The sequence below is a fragment of the Pistacia vera genome, unplaced genomic scaffold, assembly GCF_008641045.1.
Source record: "Pistacia vera cultivar Batoury unplaced genomic scaffold, PisVer_v2 Contig427, whole genome shotgun sequence".
Classification (NCBI taxonomy): domain Eukaryota; kingdom Viridiplantae; phylum Streptophyta; class Magnoliopsida; order Sapindales; family Anacardiaceae; genus Pistacia; species Pistacia vera.
Genome location: NW_022196254.1, coordinates 1,086,971 through 1,112,300, shown reverse-complemented (window position 1 = coordinate 1,112,300; position 25,330 = coordinate 1,086,971). Strand labels below are relative to the sequence as shown.

The 25,330-nt window shown below is 34.2% G+C and overlaps 4 protein-coding genes across 4 annotated transcripts; 2 read left to right on the top strand and 2 right to left on the bottom strand.

The window, feature by feature from the left end:
* Window positions 1-1,021: 1,021 nt before the first annotated feature.
* On the bottom strand, window positions 1,022-3,969 carry LOC116143248 (pyridoxal phosphate homeostasis protein-like). Its single transcript, XM_031428699.1, has 7 exons — window positions 3,682-3,969; window positions 3,513-3,579; window positions 3,120-3,166; window positions 2,805-2,892; window positions 2,211-2,344; window positions 1,969-2,067; window positions 1,022-1,445 (listed from the first exon to the last, which is right to left on the bottom strand). The coding sequence occupies exons 1-7, from the start codon at window positions 3,907-3,909 to the stop codon at window positions 1,365-1,367; spliced, it is 744 nt and encodes a 247-aa protein (XP_031284559.1). The 5' UTR covers window positions 3,910-3,969; the 3' UTR covers window positions 1,022-1,364.
* A 5,661-nt stretch (window positions 3,970-9,630) lies between these two features.
* On the top strand, window positions 9,631-10,095 carry LOC116143174 (stigma-specific STIG1-like protein 1). The gene has a single exon (XM_031428599.1). The coding sequence runs from the start codon at window positions 9,631-9,633 to the stop codon at window positions 10,093-10,095; it is 465 nt and encodes a 154-aa protein (XP_031284459.1).
* A 5,549-nt stretch (window positions 10,096-15,644) lies between these two features.
* On the bottom strand, window positions 15,645-16,460 carry LOC116143167 (stigma-specific STIG1-like protein 2). The gene has a single exon (XM_031428592.1). It carries the CDS (start codon window positions 16,391-16,393, stop codon window positions 15,932-15,934), a length of 462 nt encoding a protein of 153 aa, XP_031284452.1. The 5' UTR covers window positions 16,394-16,460; the 3' UTR covers window positions 15,645-15,931.
* A 2,332-nt stretch (window positions 16,461-18,792) lies between these two features.
* LOC116143207 lies at window positions 18,793-24,984 on the top strand. Its single transcript, XM_031428634.1, has 5 exons — window positions 18,793-18,901; window positions 22,503-22,530; window positions 22,894-23,008; window positions 24,096-24,284; window positions 24,397-24,984. Exons 1-5 carry the CDS (start codon window positions 18,793-18,795, stop codon window positions 24,982-24,984), a joined length of 1,029 nt encoding a protein of 342 aa, XP_031284494.1.
* The last annotated feature ends 346 nt before the right edge of the window (window positions 24,985-25,330 follow it).

The following is a 25,330-nucleotide window of genomic DNA, read 5'->3' as shown; positions in this document are numbered from 1 at the left end:
TCTTCTTCTTAAATCGCTTTTGTTGTTTTTGTTTTTGTCGTTGTTGTGATTGTTGGTCTTCGGCCGAGCATGTTACTTTGATTTTTAGCTTTACTTTCTTTGGAAAGTTGATGCTTTGAAGCTTGTTTTGTGGGTGAAAATGGATAGAAGTGTTGTTTGGATGGAGAAAAAATTTGGTTTTGAGAGAAAGTGAAGCCATTTTCGTGAAGAAAAAACTGAGGTTTTTGCTGACAGTGTCCGGGGTTTTAGATAAGAGGCGGGTACATAAATTTATTTTATTTTTCGTTTTATTTAAAGATGAGAGTTTTTTTTTTTTTTAATTATTAAATGAATAATAGAATAACCTTATAATATGAATTTCTTAAAGCAGATTCTCTCCATCGGAAGAAATTTTAGTTCAATATTTTTAATAATTAAGAAATAATAAAAATAGATTGATAAATTCCTCTTACAAACTTTGACGTAATAACTGAGTTGACAACTTCCATTACACCTAAGGTACAAAATGATTTTTACTAAACTTAAGAAATAGTTGTTCATAAAAAAAAATATTGTTCCTCTTTAAGGAACATCACCTATGAAAAAAGAATAACCATTCATTCACACAAAATGACAATTTCTTATGAAAAAATGACCCTCCTCTATGAAGGAGTGATTGTTCCTTCATAAAAAAACAATAATTTATTATCAAGGAATGATCGTTTATATTTAATCAAAATTATCAGTTGCCATATTAATACCAATTTAGGTGACACGTTGGTTTGTTAGAAAAAGTTTAGAGATTCATTTGTCCAAGTAATATTAACCTTAAAAAATGGATCTATTTTGCAGATAGGAATTTGAAACTAGAGTTTTTTTTTCAATAATCAGGAAATTTCCGAACTTTCGCAAACCCGAGTTCCAAACTGGATTTTATGTAAATGTTTATAAGGGTGCTCAAATCCCATACCTGGCTAAGCCCTCTTGGGCTTAAAAAGAGATATGCAAGTTACAGGTGATACAAAGAATTATATGAAACCTTATTTTATATCTTTTGAATAAAACAAAATGGCAATAGTCTTTACAATCCAAGTAGCATCAATTTGGCTTAAAAATAGTTTGCCAAGCCAATAACTCATCCGATAAGATCCATCAAATACAACTCTATGTAAGGTTACTTCTCAGTATCACACTTTCAGCCTCCAGATCATGCTCGGAGCATCTATTGGCCTTGACCCAGTTGGAATGAGAAGCAGAAGTTAAAATCTTTTTCTGTATTCGTTTTGAAGTGATACAAAGAGAAGAATAAACACTTTTGACTCTGATAGTTTACATGCTGGTACAGTGAACACATCAGCAGATGCATAAGTGCAGGAGAATTGACACTAATTCTGTTGCTTCTTTGCATAGTCCCTCGGTCCAAAAATGGTTGATCCAACTCTGACATTGGTACTTCCCATTTCAATCTGCATAAATCATAAACTCAAACCCATCAATCACAATCAAAATCTATAGATAAACAAAATGGAGGACATAGAAACACGTTCCAGAAATCTAATATTTACCTTACAGGAAAAAGGGCAATATTTAGTTATCATTATAGAAATTTCGAACTTGATGACAAGAATCATGGGAAACTCAGTTCTCATAAGCTGTAGAAGTAATTTTGTCGTTTAGATGTTTGAAAGGAATTTGTCAACTATTTATCCAAACACTTCACTGGAACTTCTAATTCCTCCTAGCATTTTACTATTTTGGAAATGTTTCGCATGAAAAGTTTCGGGAAGCAAACTTCATACGATAAACAAAACTAGGTTTCTAATTTGATCCTATCGTAGCTTTGAAGGGTACAATATCAAGGTATTCAAGATTTTGAACTTCTTGTAGTGTGGCTTATTACAGAATCAAGCTACGAAAGATGCCATTCAATCATCAAGAAGAATGGGAGTTTACTACATTAGTAAGTTCAAACCCGTCAGCATTACATACAGCTTGCTCAAAGTCACCAGACATGCCCATTGACAGTTCGCATTGATCCTCTGCCATTCCAAGCGCCTTGCAAACCTCAAGTCTACAATTTAATAAAGTCTGTTGCATTAAAACACCAAATTAAAACAGAGACAAAGGAGAAATATCAGGAAGGACAAACCAATAAGTAAAACTGCAATAACACATTTGGATTTTATGCCATGTTTTAAGTGCAAAAAATATATAAATACAGGATCCATTACCCTAAAGTTCTCAGGAGTTGATGAATAATCTGGGTTCCCTATTGTCATTAAGCCTGAAAATGCCAAATTTGGGCAGTGCAATTTCACATACTCTACAAGCCCTAAACAACCTGAAGGATCAATGCCTGATTTTGCTGCAATAAAGCCACAATAATTAATGAACTGGGTATTCCAACTTCCAGTAACAATATGAAAGGCGAATAAGTATACAGAATGTTAAGCAATTTTGTGCACAAGTTACATGGAATGGAGGAATATACCGGAAATGTACCTAGAAGGTTAACAAATACATGCGACCAACTTGGAAATGGAAATGGGAAAGAGGTTGCACTTGTCAGAATGACTATACTACAATTATGAGTAGATAATAATAAATTCAAGACTCAGAATGTATAAAAATCCAGTACTATGACTTGTAGAAACAGCAAGAATGCATAAAACATAGTGAGCACGACATCTGAAATGATAGGTAGTCTTCTTAGTACTTCGGCTCTTTAGAAATGAACAAGTAGGTTACAGATAGTTAAGTCGTTCTTCCCCTGATTGAATTAGAAAGCAATGAATGCAATAATGAGGATTAGCACATTTGCTCACATGCTTCTCCACTTGTATTCACTTGGACAAAAACCTTCAAAGGACTTCTTCCAAGGTTTGCAACACCTCGGTCAAGATGATTTGCAATCTGTAAATAACAAAGGCATAAAATAAGCATTTGTCTTAATGAGCAACTGCTACATCATATGAAAATTGCTTAAATTTTTTTTAATAATTTCTATTAGACTTGCAATCAGACACTTCTAAGATACATCACAGCGGTAAATAAAATATATTTTCAACTTATCACAGCTGATATCCAATTATTTAAAGCTTCTTAACATGAAATAGAAGTCGAAAGAATTACATCTTTACCTTCTCATTATCTACACCCTCAAATATGTCCAAATTTGGCACTCCACCTGCATGACTAAAACAAAGCCTTAACACTTGCCATAAATTTTCTCATGTACTGTAAAACAAGCAGCTTCAAATCAAATTAAGCACGATCAAGGGACAAGGTTTGGCAAACTTTGTCAACTCTTCCACACATAAAAGCACACCAATATATATAGAGTTCTCTAAAATCTGAATTGAGCTCCTCGCACAATAAATTTACTAATAGGAAAAATCTGACGAAGTTATATCAACACTTCACTATAACAAAACAATTCTCTTTTTCAATGAATTCCTCCAGCCACAAGTTCAAAACCGGTATATAGTATTTTAACAATACAAGCATCAATAAACAACCAAAATGCAACATACCCAGAAGCGTTTTCACTTTGTTGCTCTGCAAATGCCCAATAAAATGCCACTTTATGTCCTCCGGAAGCTGCAACCAACCCACATAATTACATCATTAACTTATCTAATCAAGAATTAAAACTTAAATCCTCAACCTAAATATTTATTTATTTTTAATTTATTAATGTACTTGCGGAGCTTTGTCGATGATTTCTTGAACATAGTTTTCGCCAAAGCAACGGTGACCAGCATCATAAACTTGGCGGATGAGAGAAACCGGTTTGGTTTTCGATACACCCACGACCCGGATTCGTTCGGGCCGGTGTCCAGATCGCTCCGCCGCTTGTCGGACTCGGAGTAGGACCGAGCGGAGGGCTGTCACAGCGACAGCTGCGCCTTCAACCGCTGGAGCAGCCATTTTTTGCTTCTTAACTGGGAACGTGGAAGAAGCTTTTTCACTTAAAGAGATTTTTTATTTTATTTGTGGATCAGTGAATATTTTGTAAGAGTGAAATAATTGTGGTTTTTATTTATTAAAAATTCAAATAAATAAATAAAAATCATTTTCCTTAGAAAATCAATTTTAAAATTTTATTTCTTCACATTGGTGCGTTTTGTAAGATATTTTATTAGTAAAATTAATCAAAAACATTTTAAATTAATTAGATAACAGAAGTAAATATGCCAATCTGATTTTTAAATTGATTACGAATACCATGTATGATGACATAAGCCAATCAACTAAACCCAAATCATTTATATTAAATTTGTTCTTTTTTTCCAATTACGACGCACTTCAACTAATCCCTCGAGAGCCTGAAACCATGGTTTTAAAACTCGGCCTGGCTCGGTCGGTTGAACCAGTTTGATCGGGAACCGGTGGCTAGACCGAGTCGGTTAATGTTAAAAATCAGAAATAGTAATTGACCCACTTTCACCCGCGGTTAAACCGGTTTTTTTCCAACGAACCACCGGTCTAATTGGTATAACCCGAGTTGCTATAGTAAAATATTAAAAAAAATAGTTAAAAATTAAAAGTAACCCTTTTCAGCTTTTCTCTTCTCCATTTCCTATTTTTATTCGACAAAACCAACACCAGGAGAGAAGAAAAATAAAAGTAAAAAACCCATTAAAAATTAAAATTTGTATTTTTTTAAAAAAAATTTGTTTTTTTTGTTTTTTCTGACATCACCCACCGGTCGGACCGTTCGACCCGTAAAACACATGACCAGGTGGCTTAGCCCCAGGTCGGGTTTTAAAACCTTGCCTGAAACTACCGATCGGGTAAGATCGAGCTCTAGTGGCCACTCCTATTAGCATCAACTAATCCCTCGAAAGCATAGAACTACCGACTGGGTAAAAGCTTTAGTGACCACCCTTATTGACATCAACTAATCCCCTAGGAGCCTAAAACTACCAACCGGACAAGAGCTCCAATAACCACCCCTATTAGCATTAACTAATCCTGTGAGAGCCTAATACTACCGACTAAGGGGGTGTTTGTCTAAGCTTATAAGCTGGTCAAACTTGCTTATAAGCTCTAAAATTAAGCTGACCTGTTTGTTTATAATTTTTTTGAGCTTATAAGTTGAGCTTATAAGCTAAAAAAAATAAGTTGAGGGGGAGGTACTTTTTTTTTTTGGCTTATAAGCACTTTGCTTATAAGCTAGTTTGACCAAGTATATTATCATATTATCCTTATTTAATTTTAAAATTTCATAGTATGCCATTGTTTTATTAATACCTTTTTTAGTATTTTATAATAAAATGTACTTATAGCCACTTTACCAAACACGTCAATTACTTATCAGTCACTTATAAGTACTTTAACCACACACGTAATTGCTTAAAATTTCAAATGCTTATAAGTTAATTTTAGCTTATAAGTAATTGTTGCTTATAAGCTATTTTTATAGCTTAGACAAACACCACCTAAGTAAGGCTCAAGTCACCCTATTAGCAATTGACGAGAACTTGAACTTATACCTCTTGAGTAATACATTCAAAATTCTCTATCGAACCACTCGATCACCTAGAAATTGGCTTGTTCATGTTATGTTATCGTCACAACAACTTTTATATGTCTAATTACTTTTTAAAACAGAAATTCTAAATATTAGCATAGAAGACAATAAAAGAAATTCAAAACCAAAAAAAAAAAAAAAATGCACCAAATTTTAAAGTCCATCATCCTTCAACTAATAAGCTATTAACTTTAAAAGTGAATCAAATTGGATTCCAAAAGAAAATACAAATCAACTTCAATCCAAACAAACAAACAAAAAAAAAAAATATTGAAAAATACTACAAATTTATTTGAAAAGAAATAAATTAAACAACAGTGACTTCAACGTTAGTTTCAGCGCTTCCTTTGGAGGAGGTCGATCGGTTTCTCCATTTCCAACTAAAGATCTCAAAAAACAAAGTAATCAAACCAAAACTCTAGAACTCCAATGTAAGACCATTTCCAAATATGATGCTCTGGCTTCAGAATTGAAATCCCACGGAATATATTGATTGAGATCACAGCAAGCAAAGAATATCCCAGAAAATGATGGTACATGTTCCAGTATTTCCTATATCGTCTTTTCCTTTGGGCCTATCTGCAACGCCAGCATCTGTTACATAAATGGGTCGAATCGGTTAGCATGATCAAATTAACTAAAAAAAAAAAAAAAAATATTAAATTGAGAAGAGAGTTGATTATTACTTGTAAGTTGTGAATGTGAATATGAACATTGCGAGAATCCGGTGAGTATGAAAACTGTAATGTGTTGAAACTTTTCCGAGGCAAATTCCGATGATCCCCCAGCAGTTCCAAGAATGTAGCCAACAAATTTGACAACTGACATGAAGTTATACCAGGACTTGGCCTTTATTGGATGAACCCTACAATATCTGGTAATAAACACCAAGGGCAAGAAAATCCCCCACCCCACATTGTTCAAAATCCCATGTACCTGTAATTATACCCAATAACGTTTTAAAACATTTCGATAACGTTATCAGATGATACGACGATAGTTTAGCTCCTTCCCATTCTCATATGATGCCTATATGTTCCGATGCTTTGACTCTCAAAAGTTTTCAAGTTTATGGTCTCGTACTGTCGACATTCTGGAGATATGAGGATGCATCTCGGCGCCATTTCCTCGGCGAGGTAACCGACCTGCCATACATGGTTCAATCTGGAAATGTTGTACACGCTAGGCAGAGATCTGTTGCATAGATTGTGAAATAACGGTTTGAATCAACTATTCAGTTTTCTTGTTCCTAACAATCACTTCAATTTCAATGTTTGAAGGCTGGGCCTGCAGCCAAGTTTTGATTCGCTGTGATATTGTAAGTGTCAATGGTCAATGAGCCATTTGGGAGCTTGATGCCGATGATGGCTCTGGTGCCAACCATTTAGGTACTTCAAGAGTTCACCCCCCAGGCGAGCCACCCCATTTCAGAATGTACTTTGTGCCTAAGAAAATGTCAATTCTTCTCTCATCATTGTCTAGTAATTCCACCCAAATTCACCCCTAAAGTGGGTAATTTCTTGCATTGTGTGATGTTTCTTTTGCTTTTCAACCTGGAGAAGGCTTCACTGCAAGTATTAATGGCGGGAATAGGAGAAATGCCATGGGGAAAAGGATACAAGGCCAATATGAAGATTATAGTAGGCCTAGTTGATGAAGAATACATTTTTGAGTCTCTTTGATGATGTGTATGTTTTCTTTGTTTTACAATATAGTTTAGTTTATATTATGTGTAGCTATGTTAGCTTTTAGCTTTGAATGTTTAGAGTGTGATATATTAATTACTTCTCTTTTCTGGTAAGCCCCCTGCAAGAAGTTCTTTGTAAAAGTAGAAAAAGAGGCCTCAGAATTCACTCTACATATATATAATATATGCTTTTGTTGAATAATCACCAGTTATTTATCCGGCTGTATTTGTTTCTTGCCAAAAACTTAAAGCTATAAGCTTATGTTCACTTTAAGTTTCTGATGGTGATATACCTCTCTAATTAGGTAAGAATATTTGCTCTTTTTCAACTGCATTTGTTTCGATGTCATAGATAAATGTCGTCGTAATATGCCACATATATCAACGCCGTTGGCCACTCAACGACCTTCCGCACAAGTTGTGCCGTTACAAATCTCTATTACGGTTGATTATATAAATTAATGTCTAGCCACCCTTAGCAACAATTGATGAGGGATTTGAACTCAAGACCTTTTAAATAATACATTCAGAGTCTCTATCGAACCACTTGATCACCGCAGATTGGTTATATATTGTGTGTTTCAATCTTAGAATAGTAATGTGTTTCTGGATACTTAACTTCTTACTTTGATTTTGGATATATTTCCATAAGTGTGTTTGGGTGGGTAGAAAAGTTATGTAGCATCTTTTGGTGACACCACGTAGTTTTATATGCTTATTCACCAAGCATTGGTAATTATCACGAACGTGTTCAGGTCAAACAGCCATCTATAATTATTTTCTTTCATCACCTCACAGTTCAAGAAATTCCTTACCTTTGCTCACACCATACATGTAAAATAAGAATTCTCCTCGTCTGTCTTACTCTTTTCAGCTTTTTTTTAATGTAGGATGAGTTTATAGAGGTTTTAAAGAAGAATTTTCTTACCAAAATGGCACTATATATATATATAATATATTATTATATATGAAGCATTACTATTGTAGCCTCAAAGCTCTAGAGGTACTTATTGTCTACAAAAAACTTAAAGTGAACAGTACTGATAATATTACCATGATACCATCCTCTAAAATCTTTATATTCAAAAGTTCGGATCTTCAGAACAATTTTGGATACCACAAGAAATTTGGTTTTTTCCGACACATTTATTCAGATGTAGACAAATTTCATTGGAAAAAACTATCACTGGGTGATCGAGTGGTTCGATAGAGACTCTAGGTGTATTACTTAATAGGCGAGTCCCTTTCGGTTGCTATAGGGATAGTCAAGAACCTCTTGCCTACCGATAGTTCCAAGGTCCCAAGATTAGTTAAGGTATACAAAGCTGGTCCAAACACCCTTAATCACCCAAAAAAAAAAAAAAAAAAAAATTCATTGGAAATACCCTCGGTTGCGATGCTGATGAGCATCACCGAAACAGTGAAACTTGATCATCTTCTGCCGAAATTTGCAAGGTTGAGAAGGTGTAGTACGACGCCACATTCCGTCTAAATAAAGGGATAAATTTGGTGTCTAGAATGAATGTTGCAATGCTGGCACGATGTCACAGAGCATTCTGTTTGCCCAGCTCTCTTCCACCCCACCGATCCTGATTTAAAAAATTAATTTAATTTATTGGAACAGATGAAAAACTATCTTTATGAAAGATCTGTTTTTTTTTTTTTAATCATCGATTTTCAGAACTAATTTTGCATACCTAAACTATTTTCCCAAGATCTTGGAACTATTAGTCGGATAAGAGCTCTGTACTACTCCTATTAATACCTAGGGGACTCGGACTCGAATTCAAGAACTTATAGAACCCTTTTTGCTCTTTTATCATTCTGTTTTATCTATTCAATCAAGACAAACAGAACTCTTATTCACTGATCATAATTAAGGCAATGTCATCTTCAAATAAGACTGTAACTGGAAATAGTCATATTGTATAAAATTTATAGATTGAAGTCGCACATACTGCATACAAGTCTTCGACAAAAATTTATCTAACAACTATTGACTATTGTTTCATAGTCTTAAGATTAAGAGCTCTAAAAATCCCACATGCCTTTTGACTTGAATTTCATATATAAAATATACTATATAGTATACGGTGTCATCAGTTCAATGGTTTATGTTATAATATATTCTCACTTTCATTTAGTCTGTCTATACTCTCCCGTGTCCCCTCCATTTACTTGTTTTAAATTCAGAAAAATCAGAGAGGAACCTAACTTAATCTGTCTTGCTTTATGTTACATTTTTTATACCATAAAGTAGACCACTCCACTATCAAAACCCTTCATGTGTCAACCTTAGTTTCTTCTATATAAACCCCTCTCATCCTCACTCTCTCCTCGCTCCATCCCTTTTAAAAATTCCTTCCTTTTCAAGCTTAACATAGACAACTCTTTCTCTTCTTCTTTTCTTCATAATTAATTTGACCCCATGAAGTCCACAAAGCCATTCTTGATCTTGGTTCTCCTTATGGACATTCTAGTTCTACACATTGTGGCACAAACAATACTAAATGTAGAGGAAGAAACTAACAATAATGAAGTTGATTATGAAGCTCATGAAGAAGATGATGACGATTTTGGTCATTCTTTTAGCGGCGCCGGCCGGTCGCTGAGGCAAAGAAAAGGCACTTGGAATCTCAGGTTAACTTGTAAGAAGTTCCCTAAAATTTGCCAGTCCAAGGGGAGCCCTGGACCGACTTGCTGCAAGAAGTGTGTTGATGTGTTGAAGGACCGGATGAATTGTGGAAAGTGTGGGAAGAAGTGCAAGTTTAATGAGATTTGTTGCCGAGGGAAATGCGTTAATCCGTCGTTCAACAAGAAGCATTGCGGCCGATGCGGCAATCGCTGTGACAAAGGAGAGTTTTGCTCTTTTGGTCTGTGCAATTATGCCTAGTAGAAGAGATAGTTGTGCTGTTTTATTAGTAATTGGGATGTGGAATTCTTTTAGTAGATTAATTAACGACAAAATGTTGTTCATTTAATTGAAAGATTGATCCATTTTGTATAATCAATAATATTGTTTAATTTTAATTGCATTTTATTTTAATTATTATAATAACCATTAAATTATTTTGTAATGCTTATAAATTATAATGGAATTGAACGAACGATAATAATAATATTGAAGATAATCTTTGTAATTCATCTTTATTTTGCATCTCTTTTGTTTAAATTATACAATTTTCAAAAGCTTATTAGTTACCATTATAAATGAATTTATTAGTTATAATGTGAGAGAATTATAGGATGAATAAAATCCTTATAATAAATAAGACTAACCACTTTTTCCTGCCCAAGGTTTGTCTTAATGACACTTTCCCACCAAAAACGTTTCAAAATACCACTTTCTCACCCAAGGTTTATATTCCGTTAATATATAAAATACACTTCACTGACATTCGGCGAGTTATTAGCAGTAAGGGTAAGAGTGTTTTTGTAGTGTGGAGCCCGATGGATCGAATGATGGTGACCGATTGAATAATCGTCGCCAGAATTATCCGAAAATCAGCTAAGAATAAGAAACTCTAGTTTTGTGGTGGCCAGCAATCACCTAGAAATCAGATATCGAAGTGAGAGAGATTCTGTAGAGAATAGACCAAAGATTCAAATGATGGTGATAGATAGAATTTCGCCGCTGGAATTGACTTTGGGTACGTGGTATCGGAATATTAACTGCAAGTGGAAAAACGTTATTTTGAAACTTTTTGGATGAGAAAGCGTCATTAAGGCAAACCTTGGGTGAGAAAAAGTCGTTTATTCTAATAAATAATAGCCATACTATAATTAAGCTAATCATTGGATTAATATAAAGCAATTTCCAAAAAAGAACATGCTACATGTGTCGATTAACCATATGTTCTAATAATAAAGAATGAACTTAGAATAATTTAACATCAAGAACAAAGAGAGTAATACAAATTAATTTATAGAATAAGTTATTTTGGGGATTAATTAACGGGATCTAACCGCAAGGAGCTAAACAGGTGTTAACACAGCCAGCTAAAAGCTAACCCCAGTTATATATTAAGCTTTTAATTATGTAAATATCTTGGCACTTAGTATGAATTATGTTGTACGCTTTAATTGTATCTCAATCGCACTTTGAGTTTGGCATATGAAAAATAGAAAAAAAACAAGGGAAAGGGAAAGAGAGATGTATGTACACTGATTTCGGCTACAGGTATAAATTAATTAACATTCTGCCTTGATCGCACTTCTACATGTATGTCAATTTGTGGATTCAGTCCCCACCACATTCGATATACTAAGATTTGGTGGACCAAATAATTGTTTTATGATTTGTTAAATATAATTTGCAGTTCATTTTGCTTTAGTAACGATGTTTGAATAACATGTAGCACCATACATTTAGAGCTAATGACTTTTTTTCCACCCAAATAATAGTTTATTGACATTTTTCCACCTGCCGGCTTTGAAAATGTCACTTTACTATCCAAATTTATATTCTCACGACGAACAAAGAGGAAACTCAGTCCAGGTTATAGGGCTTTTAAAGAGGGGAGACCAATGTTGGATTTTGGCTGTGTGAACCAATAATCATTCGATTGTTAGTGATTGGCGAGGTCGGCGAGAGTAAGGTTTGATGAGTTTTGGTGAGTGATGATCGGGGAAGAGAATAATGGTGGTGTGAGGTCGCAACAATGTCGAAATCGAAAACGGAATATAAAATTGGGTAGTAAAGTAGTATTTTAAAAGTCTGTGGGTGGGAAAATATCATTTAATCATTATTTGGGTGGGAAAATTCTCAAATGCAGAGACTTCATTGGTAGATATTAAAAAGATGAATTTTTATACGAGTAAACGACTTTTTCCCACCCAAGCTTATTCCACCCAAAAGGTTTACAAATACTACTTTTCCACCCAAATTTATATTCCATTACTATCCAAAGCCAATTACAGAGATGAAAATTCTCTCCGTCACCACCATTTGAACCTCTAGTCTCATTTCTACAAAACCCATCTCATTTTCGCACTTAATTTCTTATCGATTATCAACCACCACAAAGCTAGAGTTACTTGTTCTTAGCTGGTTATCGACGACGAATATTAATTCGATTGGTCACCACTATTTGATCCACTAGCCTCCACTCTATAAAACCCCTCTTACCATAAGTCTTGATAACTCGGTGAACACAGACTGAGAAAATGAAATGTATTTTGGGTATTAACGGAATATAAACTTTAGGTGGGAATGTAGTATTTTGAAACTTTTGGGGTAGGAAAGTGTCATTAAGGCAAACCTTGGGTTGGGAAAAGTTGTTTACTCTTTTTATATTGAAAATAATAAATTTTTAACTAAATTTTTGTCATTTAACATTAGGTAGCACTAATATACAATTATTGTAAGTAAACTAGGTTAAAAAATGAGGACATTCCTTCATGAAATGGAATATTTATACATATAAATACTCGTATACGTATACGATGAAGTCTAATATTTTGTTTTAGGGTCAAGTTATATTCTAATTTAAATTTTTTACACACAATAATCTTTTAATCTTTGATTAAATCGGTACAATCCAATGAAACTAATTAAGAAGAAGTTGAAGGTAGACTAGCTAGCTAGCCAATAATTTTAATTGTAATTAATTATAAACTTCTAATCCATTGAATCTAAGGTATATTATGAAATAGAAAAGAGGCTTAATTTATTTTTAGTATGAGTTGACCTTCCTTGTTATATGTATGTGGAATACAATTAGTACCACTAACATTAACAAGGATGACTTATTTGCAAAACTCGGAAATTAATTGAACCATCTTCAGAGATTTGTATTCTACTTAAAACACATATGAAAGTTTTACATGTGACTAGTTATATATTAAATTAAGTAGTCCAAATTAATCTACTTTCTTGTTTTGAATAATTTAATTAAATAAGCTTGATTTTTTGAAGCATTAAGAGTGCTACAAATGGTAAGAAGAGCCTTTTATTTTCTTATCACGTGTTAAATTATATATATAAATCGAGCTCTTATTTGATAACTTAGGGTCTATTTGTTTTGTTATTTTGGATAGGATTTTGGGAATAATATTGGGCATGTTTGGCTTATTATTTCTGCCCATATTCTCAATCATATTCTCCAAATAATGTTTGGCACATTATTCCAGAAATATTACCATATTTTTTTTATTACTTTTATACCCCATAAGGTTATTAATTTCATTAAATATCCCCTAAAAAAAAGTTTAAAAACTAACAAAAACACCCCCGTGACCCATACTGCCAGATTCCGGCAACCACCGTTGATGGTAGCCGGAATCTGCCACAACGGTGAATTACCGACCGGAACTGGCCGGTAATTCACTGATCTGGCCTTTGCGACGGCCAAAGATGACCGTCGTTTTGGCCTTTTCCGATCATCAACGGCCACAGTAGGTCATAGATCTGGCCGAAAAAGGTCATAACAATGATTTTTCGGCCAGATTCCGGCGGTGGTGGCTGGAATCTAGCGCTACAGGTGGTGGGGGTATTTTTATCATTTTATATGTTGGGGTGTTTAATTAAATTAGTAAACCTAGGGGCTTTTTTATAAATTTTTAAATTTTACCTTGTAATACTCCCCTATTCAACTACCCAATATTATTCCCAAAATCCTATCTAAAATAATAAACCAAACGCACCCATTGGGTAGTTGAATAGGAGAGTATTACGAGGTAAAATTTAAAAATTAACAAAAAAACCCATAGGTTTGCTAATTTAACTAAACACCCCAATATATAAAAAATTTGTAAAATGACAAAAACGCACCCACCCACCCACAGTGCCAGATTCCAGCCACCATCGTCCGAATCTGGCCGAAAAATGGCATTATGACACAAACCGATCGGATCTGGCAGATAGGGCGTCAATATAGTATTTTTCGGCCAGATCCACCACATATCTGGTCGTCGACGGCCGCAAAAGTCTAGATCTGACGGCCAGATCTGGGCTTTTCCGACCATATCCATTGTGGATCTGGCCAGAAAAGGCTTGATCGGTGAATTACCGGCCAGTTCTAGTCGTTTGTAGGCTGTTGTGAGAGAATTTCAACTACCATCGACGGTGATTATCAGAATCTGGCAAGTATGGGTGGGTGGGGATGTTTTTGTTAATTTTTAAACTTTTTTCTAGGGGTATTTATGAAATTAATAAACTTAAAGGGTCTAAAATAATTAAAAAATATACTAACATTTCTCAAATAACGAAACAAATAAGTATTTTGGGAATATGATTGACAATATGGATAGAAATAATAAGGGAAACGGAGCCTTAAATTTTTAGGTCTAAGAAATCTTAATATGATATCAGAACTCAGGTCTTAAGTTCAAACTCTTACACGTACAAATGTGTGATAATCTTTGTTTTTGTCTCGGTTTTATAGTGTTTTGCCGTCGATCGATTTCTTAATATCGATCATGCATGATAGTTCTAGGAGTTGATTAAAGTTTGGTCCTAGTTTACTAATAGAAAATAAATACAAATGCATGGCAACTGGTTTTGAGTTGTGTGAATCTTTTATTTTTTGTTTTTGTCATAGCCAAAACGTAGCATGTGAAGGGGCTATTCTTCTGGATCAAATAACATGTGGTATTGAGCGAAATCCATGTGCAATTGAGCACCAATATTTCTTGAGGGCCACAATTCCGTCTGTGTTGTAGCCTTCAAGTAATCTTCTTGTTCACACGAAAGATCAAAAAAAGGCTGGCTTTAATTTGCTCTCCATGCATGTTACCATTTGAATATTTGATTCGATTGAAATGAAATTTCTTTTTACTCCAAATAGAATGCTTAATTAGTTATCAAACAGCTTAGCTAACTTGTAAAGGAAAGAAGCTTATAGACTTCAGAATTTTGACCATTTAAAAAGCCCCCATCACTTGGAAATATTTTATTAATGAATTTTGTTGTAAAATCTAGCAGTTTCGTATGTACTACTTTAGTTCACATGGTATAGGTTCGTCCTATTGTGACGCCAATTCTACATCGTTGTAGACATGTTTTCCAACGTAAATTTCAACGAGAAAACGATCAAAGAATTGCAACGTCTTATTATATCACTAGAGGCATCATTTACCAACATCCTCATTGGCATAAAGCAGTTTCCTGTAGTATAATAAATGAGAGACTCTTGGGTGTATTATTCAAGAGGTCATGAATTCGAGTCTCTCATCTATTGTTAATATGGGTGGTTATTAAAGCTTTTACTCGGCCGATAGTTTTAAGGTTCTGAAAGTTTAGTTGAGATACGCAAACACCCCCGATCATTAAAAAATAAAAAATTATATATATTGTTGACAACTTTCTAAGGAAAATTTGCAAGAAAAATGAGTATAATGATAAACTTTTATTAATCATATTAAACATACATAATTGAAAGGGAATTGTATTATCCAGCATTTATTTATTAAAAATAAGAAAACAATAAATTGTCTCCCCTCTATACACTTTCAAGTATCTCCCCTTGGCCAAAAATTGTATAAGCTAAATTAATAATGAAAATGTAGTCAAATACATATTTCTTATAGTACTTCTTTTGTAGAATTACATTTAGATATCAATCGAAACATTCAAATGATTTTTTTAAGAGACGTAATTAATTTTTATAAACTATAATGTTTTGAGAAACCACCAAGTTTTAAAGTGGCTATTTTATTGTATTAAGAATAAATTACGAACCTCACGAACTCAAACGCACCGTATCATTCAATCATCATCATCATCAATATTATGCGTAATCACACATTCCATAAACACAATATTCCCCCGTGGGGCACCGGTTGTTGCAGGAGCCACAATGCCTCTTATCGAATGAGAGATTCACACACTCGCCGCGGCAGCAAGTTTCTGTGTACTTGCACTTATTCTTGCAGGCACCGCAGTTTTTGTCATCGGTCGATAAGTCCATGCACTTGTTGTTGCAGCATGTCGCGTTCTGGCCTTGAGCGTAACAGACTTCATTATCTTTGTGGCAGTGATCAGCAGCTCTAGGGTTCTTCACCTCTGCGAGAAACCGGCTGCCCCGTTTAGTAGGCAAGACGATCGTGTTATCATGAGTAGGATATCCATTCTCGAATGGCGACGTGGACGATGAAGGTGTCTCCTCGACGTTCCCGATGTTTTGCATGGTGAGAGTGATGGTTATGGCCATTGTTATGGCGATGGTCAAGATGATTTTGATGAGTTTCATTGTTTTGAGAGGTGAGAGGGGGAGAGAGATGAGTGAGGGTTGGTATATTTTAGGGGTTGGATTGTTTGGGAGAGAGAGAGAGAGAGAGAGAGAGCTGAGTTGTTGGGGAAAATGGGGGATTGAAAGTTAGGGTTTATAGGAGGACTGAAGGGAGGGAGTTGACGCGGGAAAAGTGGTGAAAAGGTAGAAGAAAGCTCGTTGGGATGTGCTGCAAGCTGCAAAGAGTGTGCTTTAATTTTTAGTTATTAGGGTTCTTAGTTCTTAATCAAGAAAGTCTGTGTGATTTGAGCGCCTCATTATTTAATTGTAAATCGTGTACCTTCTTTATGAAATGACCATGCTATCCCTTGATTTTATTTTTCATGTGTTTATATTTTTTCATTTGTTAGAAAATTCGTAAGTAATATATCGTATTTGATTAAAACTAAAACTAACAGTTTTCTAATAAATGTAAGGTTCAAGCTTAATCAAGTAGATATGATTCGCTTATATGGTAATAATAAAGATAGACTGACAAATGAATCTCACAAACTCTGACGTGACAGTTGAGTTGGTAGCTCCACCACACCCAAAGCACAAAATGATTTTGATTAGATCCAAGAAACAGTTGTTCATAAAAAGAATCTCGTTCCTTGAAGAAACGATCATTCCTTGATAAGGAACAGTCGTTGCTTGTGAAGGAATGACCGCTCCTTCATAAGGAACAATAACGATTATTCATTTTTAGTCAAATTCGTCAGTTGATATGTTAATACCATGGTGCAACATCGGTTTGTGAGATTCGTTTGTCAGCGTAGTATTATCTTTATTGTAAATATTGTTTGTTCTGAGCTTTCCTCACACAAAATTGCAATTAAAATTCATTCAAACGTCATTCACCCAGAATATGTCTAGTTAGTTGAGAGAATAAAAAAGTTTAAATATTAATTAGACTCTTATGAACAAATATAACAATGAATCTATGCCACGTCTCTATTATTTCTTTCTTATTTATCTTTATATTAGTTGTTGTTAGTAGTTTCTAAATGCAATAATTATTGAATATGTATGCATTAATTTGTAGTACTGTATCAACAATACCATCGTGATACCATAAGCTTTCTTTGACTCTTATCCATCATTCATTCAAGAGTAATGTGAAATGAGACGGTAAATGTTTTCAAAACAGCAGTGTGGCATGTAACAAATTAACAATACATCTTATCAGAAGATTTACGCTTGAGAATTATGATGTAATATTGATTCATTTTAGAAAATTCAATTGAATTATATGATTATAATTAAATACCAATTGCCAAAAGTCAAAGGGCAAATATGTCTTTTGGCCATAGTTTGACTTTATGAAGACCTTAAGCTAACGAAAGCCATGGGGTGTCCAAATGCCGACCTGAGAAAATGTAGGCATGCTGTGAGGAGAAGCAAAGGGAGTTTAAACACTTCCAAATTTAAGCAAACAGGGCCCTAAACATCCTCCTGCTAGCTCACTAATCATAATTTAATTTCTAGATACAAAACTTAAGCTCAAAGAAGGGTCTTTGTACAATCAATCTCTTGATTAATTTTAATTTAATTTCTTAATTAATGATACAATAATAGCAAGTTAACTATCAATGAAGAGAATTAAGAACCACATTAACACGTTTATTGATTAATAAGTTAGTTATTTAAGAATTGAGAATCATACGTACGTTTGACAAATGGCAGGATGACGTAATAGGGAGCGAACTTTGATGGAGTTTACAAATGTTTTATTAAGAGTTAACGACATGTTACCACCTAGAAAATGGCCCATTTACATTTTCCCACCCTCAAACTTTTAAAACACCCTTTTACTACCCAAATATTAGGTTATCCTCTTATTTGGGTGGGAAACAAATTAATTTACTAAAAAACCCCTCTCTTCTTTCTTCTTTTCTCAACCTTTTTCGTTGTCGGCAATTGCCGTCGGCGTTGGGAGTGTCGACGACCAGAAAATCAACAAACAAACATTCCTCAATTGTATTTTAATCCAACAAACACAAAAATGGTACGAATCAAACCCAATCAATCCAATTAAAACTCAAAAAACCCTAACGTGGGGAAGCTTCAATCATTGGCGATTGGTGAGCAAACAAGATCGGGAATGTTGGGGCATTTGGAGAGGAAGATTCAGGGAGTTGATCGGTGGTGGTAGGGATGATTTTTGACATTGGAAACGACTAGAAATCGGCTTGGAAGTTGAAAGGTCGTGCGGTTCACGGTCAGTGATCGGTAGGCAAGGGACGGTGATGGAGGTAAGGGATTTTGTAAAGTGGGTTATGGGAAGTGTGATAGTGGTGTCTAGGTTAATTTTTGGCAAAGAAATCGATTGGAAATCCGACTTGAACAGTTGGCCGTGCGAATGGAGGTGGTGGTGGGAAATGGTAAGTGATGACGACAAATGGAGGCTTGGGCTTCGTAAAGGAGGTGATGGAGATTCTTTGGGTGATGTCGAAAGTGATTTTGAATGCGGGGATCGGCTTGAAAATGGTAAAAACCCGTCGGATCTGACATTGCTAACGTGTGCCATCTTCTGCTAATGTGCATCGTTCTTCTTCTCTGGTAGCCACTGTTTGGTGACCATTTTGCCCTCATTAATTATGGGCTTTTGACCATTTTGCCTTTCCTGACAATAAAAATTACTAATAAAATTATGTTTTAGGTACTGAAATGGTATTTAAAATGCGGGTGGGTATGAATTTGTGAATAGGCTAGTTTTTGGGTGGGAATTTGTTAATGGGCTCCTTTTATTGATGTATGAACAGGGAATAAATTAATTCTTTTAGGGTTTGGGAATTTGAGCTTACAAGGAATTAATTAAATGTTTTATTTAATGTGAAAAGAACTAAGTTGACCTTCTTACTCTAACCCTAAAGAATGCCTCTTCTAATAGTTAAATAAAGCTACTATTACTAACTAATTAATATCTTTGATGGGTTGGATGGTACGGTAATTGAGGCAGCCATTGCCGAATTCATATTATTTTTATTTGTTTTTGTTATATATTTTTTTTAATTACTAGAGTGTCCATACTAGCTTACGCATACCTCAATTAATTTTACAGAACTCTAAAACTATCAGTCAGTTAAGAACTCCAGTGGCTACCCAGATTAACAATCAAGGAGAGACTCGAACTCAGGATCCCTTGAGTAATACATTCAAGAGTTTTCATCGAATCACTCAGTCATCCAGATATAGTTAAATTTATAAAGATAGTTAAACTAGACAAGTCTTACTATACGAACAACATTTTTTTTTTTATTGTTTCGAATACCCAATTACAATTTACAAATACTATTTATCGAGACAAAAATAATAACATATTTACATATAGTAATTAGTTTATAGGGGGTCCAATCTGTATTTTGTTTTAATATGGATATGTTATATACATCAAGAGATTTAGAAGAATCTCTTTATTTATACCTTTTATTAGATTTTAGTTTTAAAAAAAAAAGATTTGGGTCCAATCTGTATTTTGTTTTAATATGGATATGTTATATACATCAAGAGATTTAGAAGAATCTCTTTATTTATACCTTTTATTAGATTTTAGTTTTAAAAAAAAAAGATTTTTTTTTTTTTTTTTTTAAGGTATGGCATATGAAAAGTTATATTAGTAAATTAATGTTTCTATTATAATTTTTTTACTCTAAATATTTATATATAAGAATGATTTTTTTATGGCCCAGATAGTTTAAACAAATTGAGGATAGTGTAGATAAGCATATAGTTTCATATTCGATTCCATATTTGAGCAAAATAGGATTGTTGCGCTAATTTTTCCTGAATTAATCCAAAATTTAAATAAATATACATAATATTATTTGATTTGAATGCCTAATGCATGTTTTGAGCTTTTATTTCATTCCAACTTAATTTCTACACTAACATGATCGTGATAAGTTGTATCATTATATATATATATTACAATTTAAGTGCTTATAATATCTTGCGGATTTACAATCAAAATTTAAATGATAATTAAAAGAATATTGTGGAGATTATAAATAACAAAGAAAAAGGTACATGTGATTTGTCTTTAATTTTAAAAAAATATAAAGTACCATCCTGAACTATCACCACTTTGATCTTCATGCTGGGAATTGGGATGCATTTATATATGCCAAGATCCTGCCTCGACTGTTGACCAAAAACAATTACAGAGGTTTAGGATCTTAAATATTTGATTAAGCCAGACAAATCCCACATAATTATCATGAATCTCAACAATGCGCTTGTATCCGTATTAACAATTAGTTAGCCACTTATAATCAATGCATTACGCTATAATCAATCTCAACAATGCGCTTATATCCGAATTAACAATTAGTTAGCCACTTATAATCAATGCATTACGCTACAATCAATGTTGGCGTTGGCTCAATTTTTTTAGGGCCTTTGTAAGATTACTTTAATAATTTATATTTTAATTCGGTCATTACGTTGTTTGGTTCAACAAATAATAAAAGATTCTAGTAATTTTTAATTACTCATGTAATATGAGAGGTGATATAAAGGGCCCGTTTGGATCAGGTTGAAATTTTTTAACAAGGGTAATATTTGTTTAATTGAGCAAATTACCGTGTTTGGCATTTTTGTACAAAAATATTACGGTAAAATAAGATGACAAACAATGCTCAAAAGGGGGTAAATTGCAGGGAATATTTGTACCTGATGGGGGGCTAATATTAAAATGTTACCCGGGTAATCATAATTTATGTCTAATCTTGCCCCTAAACAGTATATTATGCAGACAAAAATATCATTTGGTTTATTAATAATTATAAAATAGCCAATTTGCACAAACAGACGTATTTGTCCTCAGTTTTTTTATTTCTAGACGAAACTGCCCAGTTTTTTATCATTTATTTCAGAAATGCGACGATGACTTGTGTACCCATATTATCCTCAGATTTTTGCATATTGTGACCAATATGCCCTTTAACTTCAATAAAACTACAAGATAAAAGAAAAAAAATTCCTAAATCGCACAACAGGCACGATTTCGTTCTCAGATCTCTACGCTAAACTCGTTCGCCGCCGGTGGAGAAAAATATCTCGACGATCTTGTTCGTCAGTCTGATCGGTATTTCCGGTATGTGGTTTGCCTTCTTTTCTTTGAATGTAGCGTTATTTGTTTCGATTGCAACCGTAAACCCTAACTTTGAAATTTTCCGTCTGTCATTGGTCCACCATCTTCGCCATTTGCTTCTTTGTTTTGCCACCGTCTACTAATAGAAACCCATTGGAATTGATCAGTTATTTTATAGAATTAATCGGTTAATATGTACATGGTGAGGCAGAGTTCAGTATGACTTACTCATTTGTTGAGGTCCTTATTGTCTTATCATCAGTTGTTTGATTTATTGTTTTCTTGAATCTATACTTGGTTTGATAACATAAGTGCCTCGCTACCTGTTCTGTTGCTGTCTGCCTGTTCTGTTGTTGAGTTTTTAAGGATGTTTTTGTTGTTCTGTTGCTAAGATTTTAAGGCTGTTTTTTTTCTTCTGTTGCTGAGTTTTTAAGGATGTTTTCGCTGTTTTGTTGCTAAGATTTTAAGGTTGTTTTTGTTGTTCTGTTGCTGAGATTTTAAGGCTATTTTTTGCTGAGGTTCTAAATTGTTGTCTTTTATGCTCTGTTGCTGCTCGTTGTTGAGATTCTAAGTTGTTGCTTTTGCTATTATGCTGTTGAGACTCTAAGTGACTATCCTTTGGTGTTGTGGTATTAAGCCTAGTTAGTAAAAACGCGTATTATACGTGAATTGTACGGACAGCCATATAATTCGCGTATAAAAGCGCGTATACGTATTTTGTAAAATCTGCTGTATAATTCGCGTATAATAAGGTTTTTCGTATAATTCACGAATTATTCTCGAATTTTTGAAAAAAAAAAAAAACAAAATCTCACACCCCCAAAACGACGTCGTTTTGGTGGGTTTTTACAAAAAATTAAAACATATCTCATTCAGTCGTTCTTCTTCAGTTCTTCGGCAGTTAGCAGTTCTTCTTCTTCCTTAGTTTTTCTTCAGCTTTTCTTCCTTAGTTCTTCACGTTTTCAGCTTTCTTCATCTCTTGTTCTCTTCTTCCAGGCTTCAACTTCAAGTTCGGAACTTCAAGGTACACACTTAACACTTGTTCTCTTCTCTTTGAATGTTATTGGTTGATTGCTTGTGTTTGTGTTGGTGTGACTTGTGTTGTGACTTGTGAGTAGTAGTAGACTAGTAGTAGGAGGGGTTGGTGGATTGATGGATTTGTTTGAAACATATTTGATGAAATGCTTGTGAGAGACCAAGAGTTATATTTGTATTTGTTACTGTGGTTGGTTGTGAGGACTCTGGGCTTGATTGGTTGTCTAGTTGCACGAATGGCTTGAGGGGATTGTGATGGATAGTGGCTTCTTTAGAGGGCGTGAAGATGTAGCTAAATGGGTTGCTAGAGTGATTTGGTCTATTTGCATTTTTGGCTTATGCCGAATCTTAGTTGGGAAGGGAATGAACTTTATTTGGATTTATTGTTCCCATCGAATTCTCTGGAAAATGCCCCAGAAAATTCAGCAGCTTTTGCGATTGCAATTTTGCTTTTGCCCCGCTGGTTGGTATGTGTGGTTGGCTTAAAAAGCGCTGCTATCCTTGGCTCTCTCTTTGCTCTTAGTTTTTACGGGGTTGTAATTTTTAGTGCAGATTTTTGTTGGTTGGTGCTGGTATAGGCTTGTTAGTTGTATACAATTTTTGGTTAGCTTTTTGGTGGGCCCGAGAAGCTAGAGCCTTGAATTTTGTTTGGCTTTTGAGGCTCCTTTTTGTGTAATTAGTAGGTTCTCTCTCGCCTGGAAGACAAAGATACTTGCTTTTGTACATTACTGGAAATTAGTTTTAGTTTCTCTTGTTATCAGAATTCTACTCTCTTGGTTTACCTATTATATTATATTACATGGTTTTGTCCCAGTTTGTTTTAAGATCAAGTATTCATCTGTTTCCTTTCCTACATCTTATAATATAATAGATAACGCAATCAGATGAAGTTATCTCATCATATCTAGTTTAATAGCCAAGTCTAGAATTATTTAATTACAGTGAGGGATTAGATTGGTGTTGGTACTACTCATTTGTTGCATGAAAGTTTGCGTTTTAAGAATAATATTAATTTGAAGTTACAAGTTTTGGATGATGATACCGCTATTGCTTTGAGAAAGTATTGCTTGACTTACTATGACATAAGGGCCTTGATTCTAGACTTGGCTATTAAACTAGATATGATGAGACATTTGGACTACTTGGCTATTAAACTGTAATTAAATAGTTCATATGAAGAATAATGTTATCTCCACACTATAAACTAGTTTATAAGAACAGTTAAGAGTGACAAAAACATGAAACTCATTGAAGAAACTAATGCCATCATAAATATTCACAATGGACTATAAGATCATATTTCAAAGAGAAAATCCAAAATTTTTTGAATTTTCTCCTTCCACCTAAACATGCCGAGAGGGCAAAGAAATTATAAAATTTCTAATAAACCAAGGGATGAGTAGAGGAGGAACATATGCTTAACTTTTTCCATAATTTTGTTATTTTCCACAATAAGATTATATGCTATCATGCTTAGGAAAGAAAAAAGATTATATGCTAACTTTTTTTCTTTTGTATTTGATGATGTTCTCTTTTATGTTCTTGTAAATACAGACTCAAATCAATATGGTACGAAAAAAAGATAAAATTTGGGAGCATGTTGAGGAGCTCCAAGGGAATAAATGGAAATGTAAATTTTGTCAAAAAGTATTTAGTGGTGGGGCTTACAGAATTAAAGCACACTTGTCTGGAATTACTGGCCATGATGTTGAGATTTATAGTAAAGTCAATCATGAGACACAAGTATGTGCATTCTTAGCTATGTCTGGAAGTGGAAGTAACAAAAAATTAAAAAGTTCAGCCGGTTCTTCTACTGCTTTAAACTCTAATGATCATAAGGAGGAAACAAATTCAGGGTAGCCAAAGACGTCAAAGTCAAGCATCTTTACTAGAAATAAATAAGAAAAAAGAGAAGGAGTTTGTTGATAAAATGCTTGCTAAGTGTTTTGTGGTGAACAATATTGCTTTTAATGTTGTTCAAACTGGTGCTTTTGGAGAATTTTTCAAGGCAGTGGCTGAATATGGTGCAACATACAAGCTTCCATCTTATTCAACTCTTCGAACTAAGTTAATTCCAGAATCTAGAAAAGGTGTTGATGAGTATGTTGCTATGGTGAAGCATTCGTGGGATACATCTAGATCTGGCTGCACAATGTCTGATATATGGATTGATATAAGGCACCGATCTTTCATTAATCTTGTGGCATATTTACCTGCTGGTGCAGTGTTTATAAAATCATTGGATGTTTCTCGAGAAAGAAAAACTGGAATTTATCTGAAAGAAATTGTTGTTTCTGTGATTGAATCAATTGGACAAGAACATGTTGTGCAATTCATAACTGATAATGGTAGCAATTTCACATCTGCTGGTGACATGCTCATTGGATTGTATCCTCGAATGTATAAGACGAGGTGTGTTGCTCATGGAATTCAGCTTCTTTGAAAGACATATATGAAGAAGTTAATTGGGTAAAAGTTGCCACATATGAAGCAAGAATAATAGTTATGTTCATGACACGGTACACAGTTCTTCATGCAGTAATGAAAGAGTTCACCAAAGATAGACAATTGAGACAACCTTGTGCCACAAGATTTGCTTCAAATTTTTTAATGCTTCAATCTGTGTTGGATTCGGAGAATGAACTTCAACTCTTTGTTGCTTCATCTGAATGGAGGGGTTTTGATTATTGTAAGACCAAATCAGGTAAAAGGGTCACTGAAATTATTCAGAGTGATTTTTGGGCTAGAGGAAGGGAGGTTATAAAAACTATTGAGCCATTGGTTTGAGT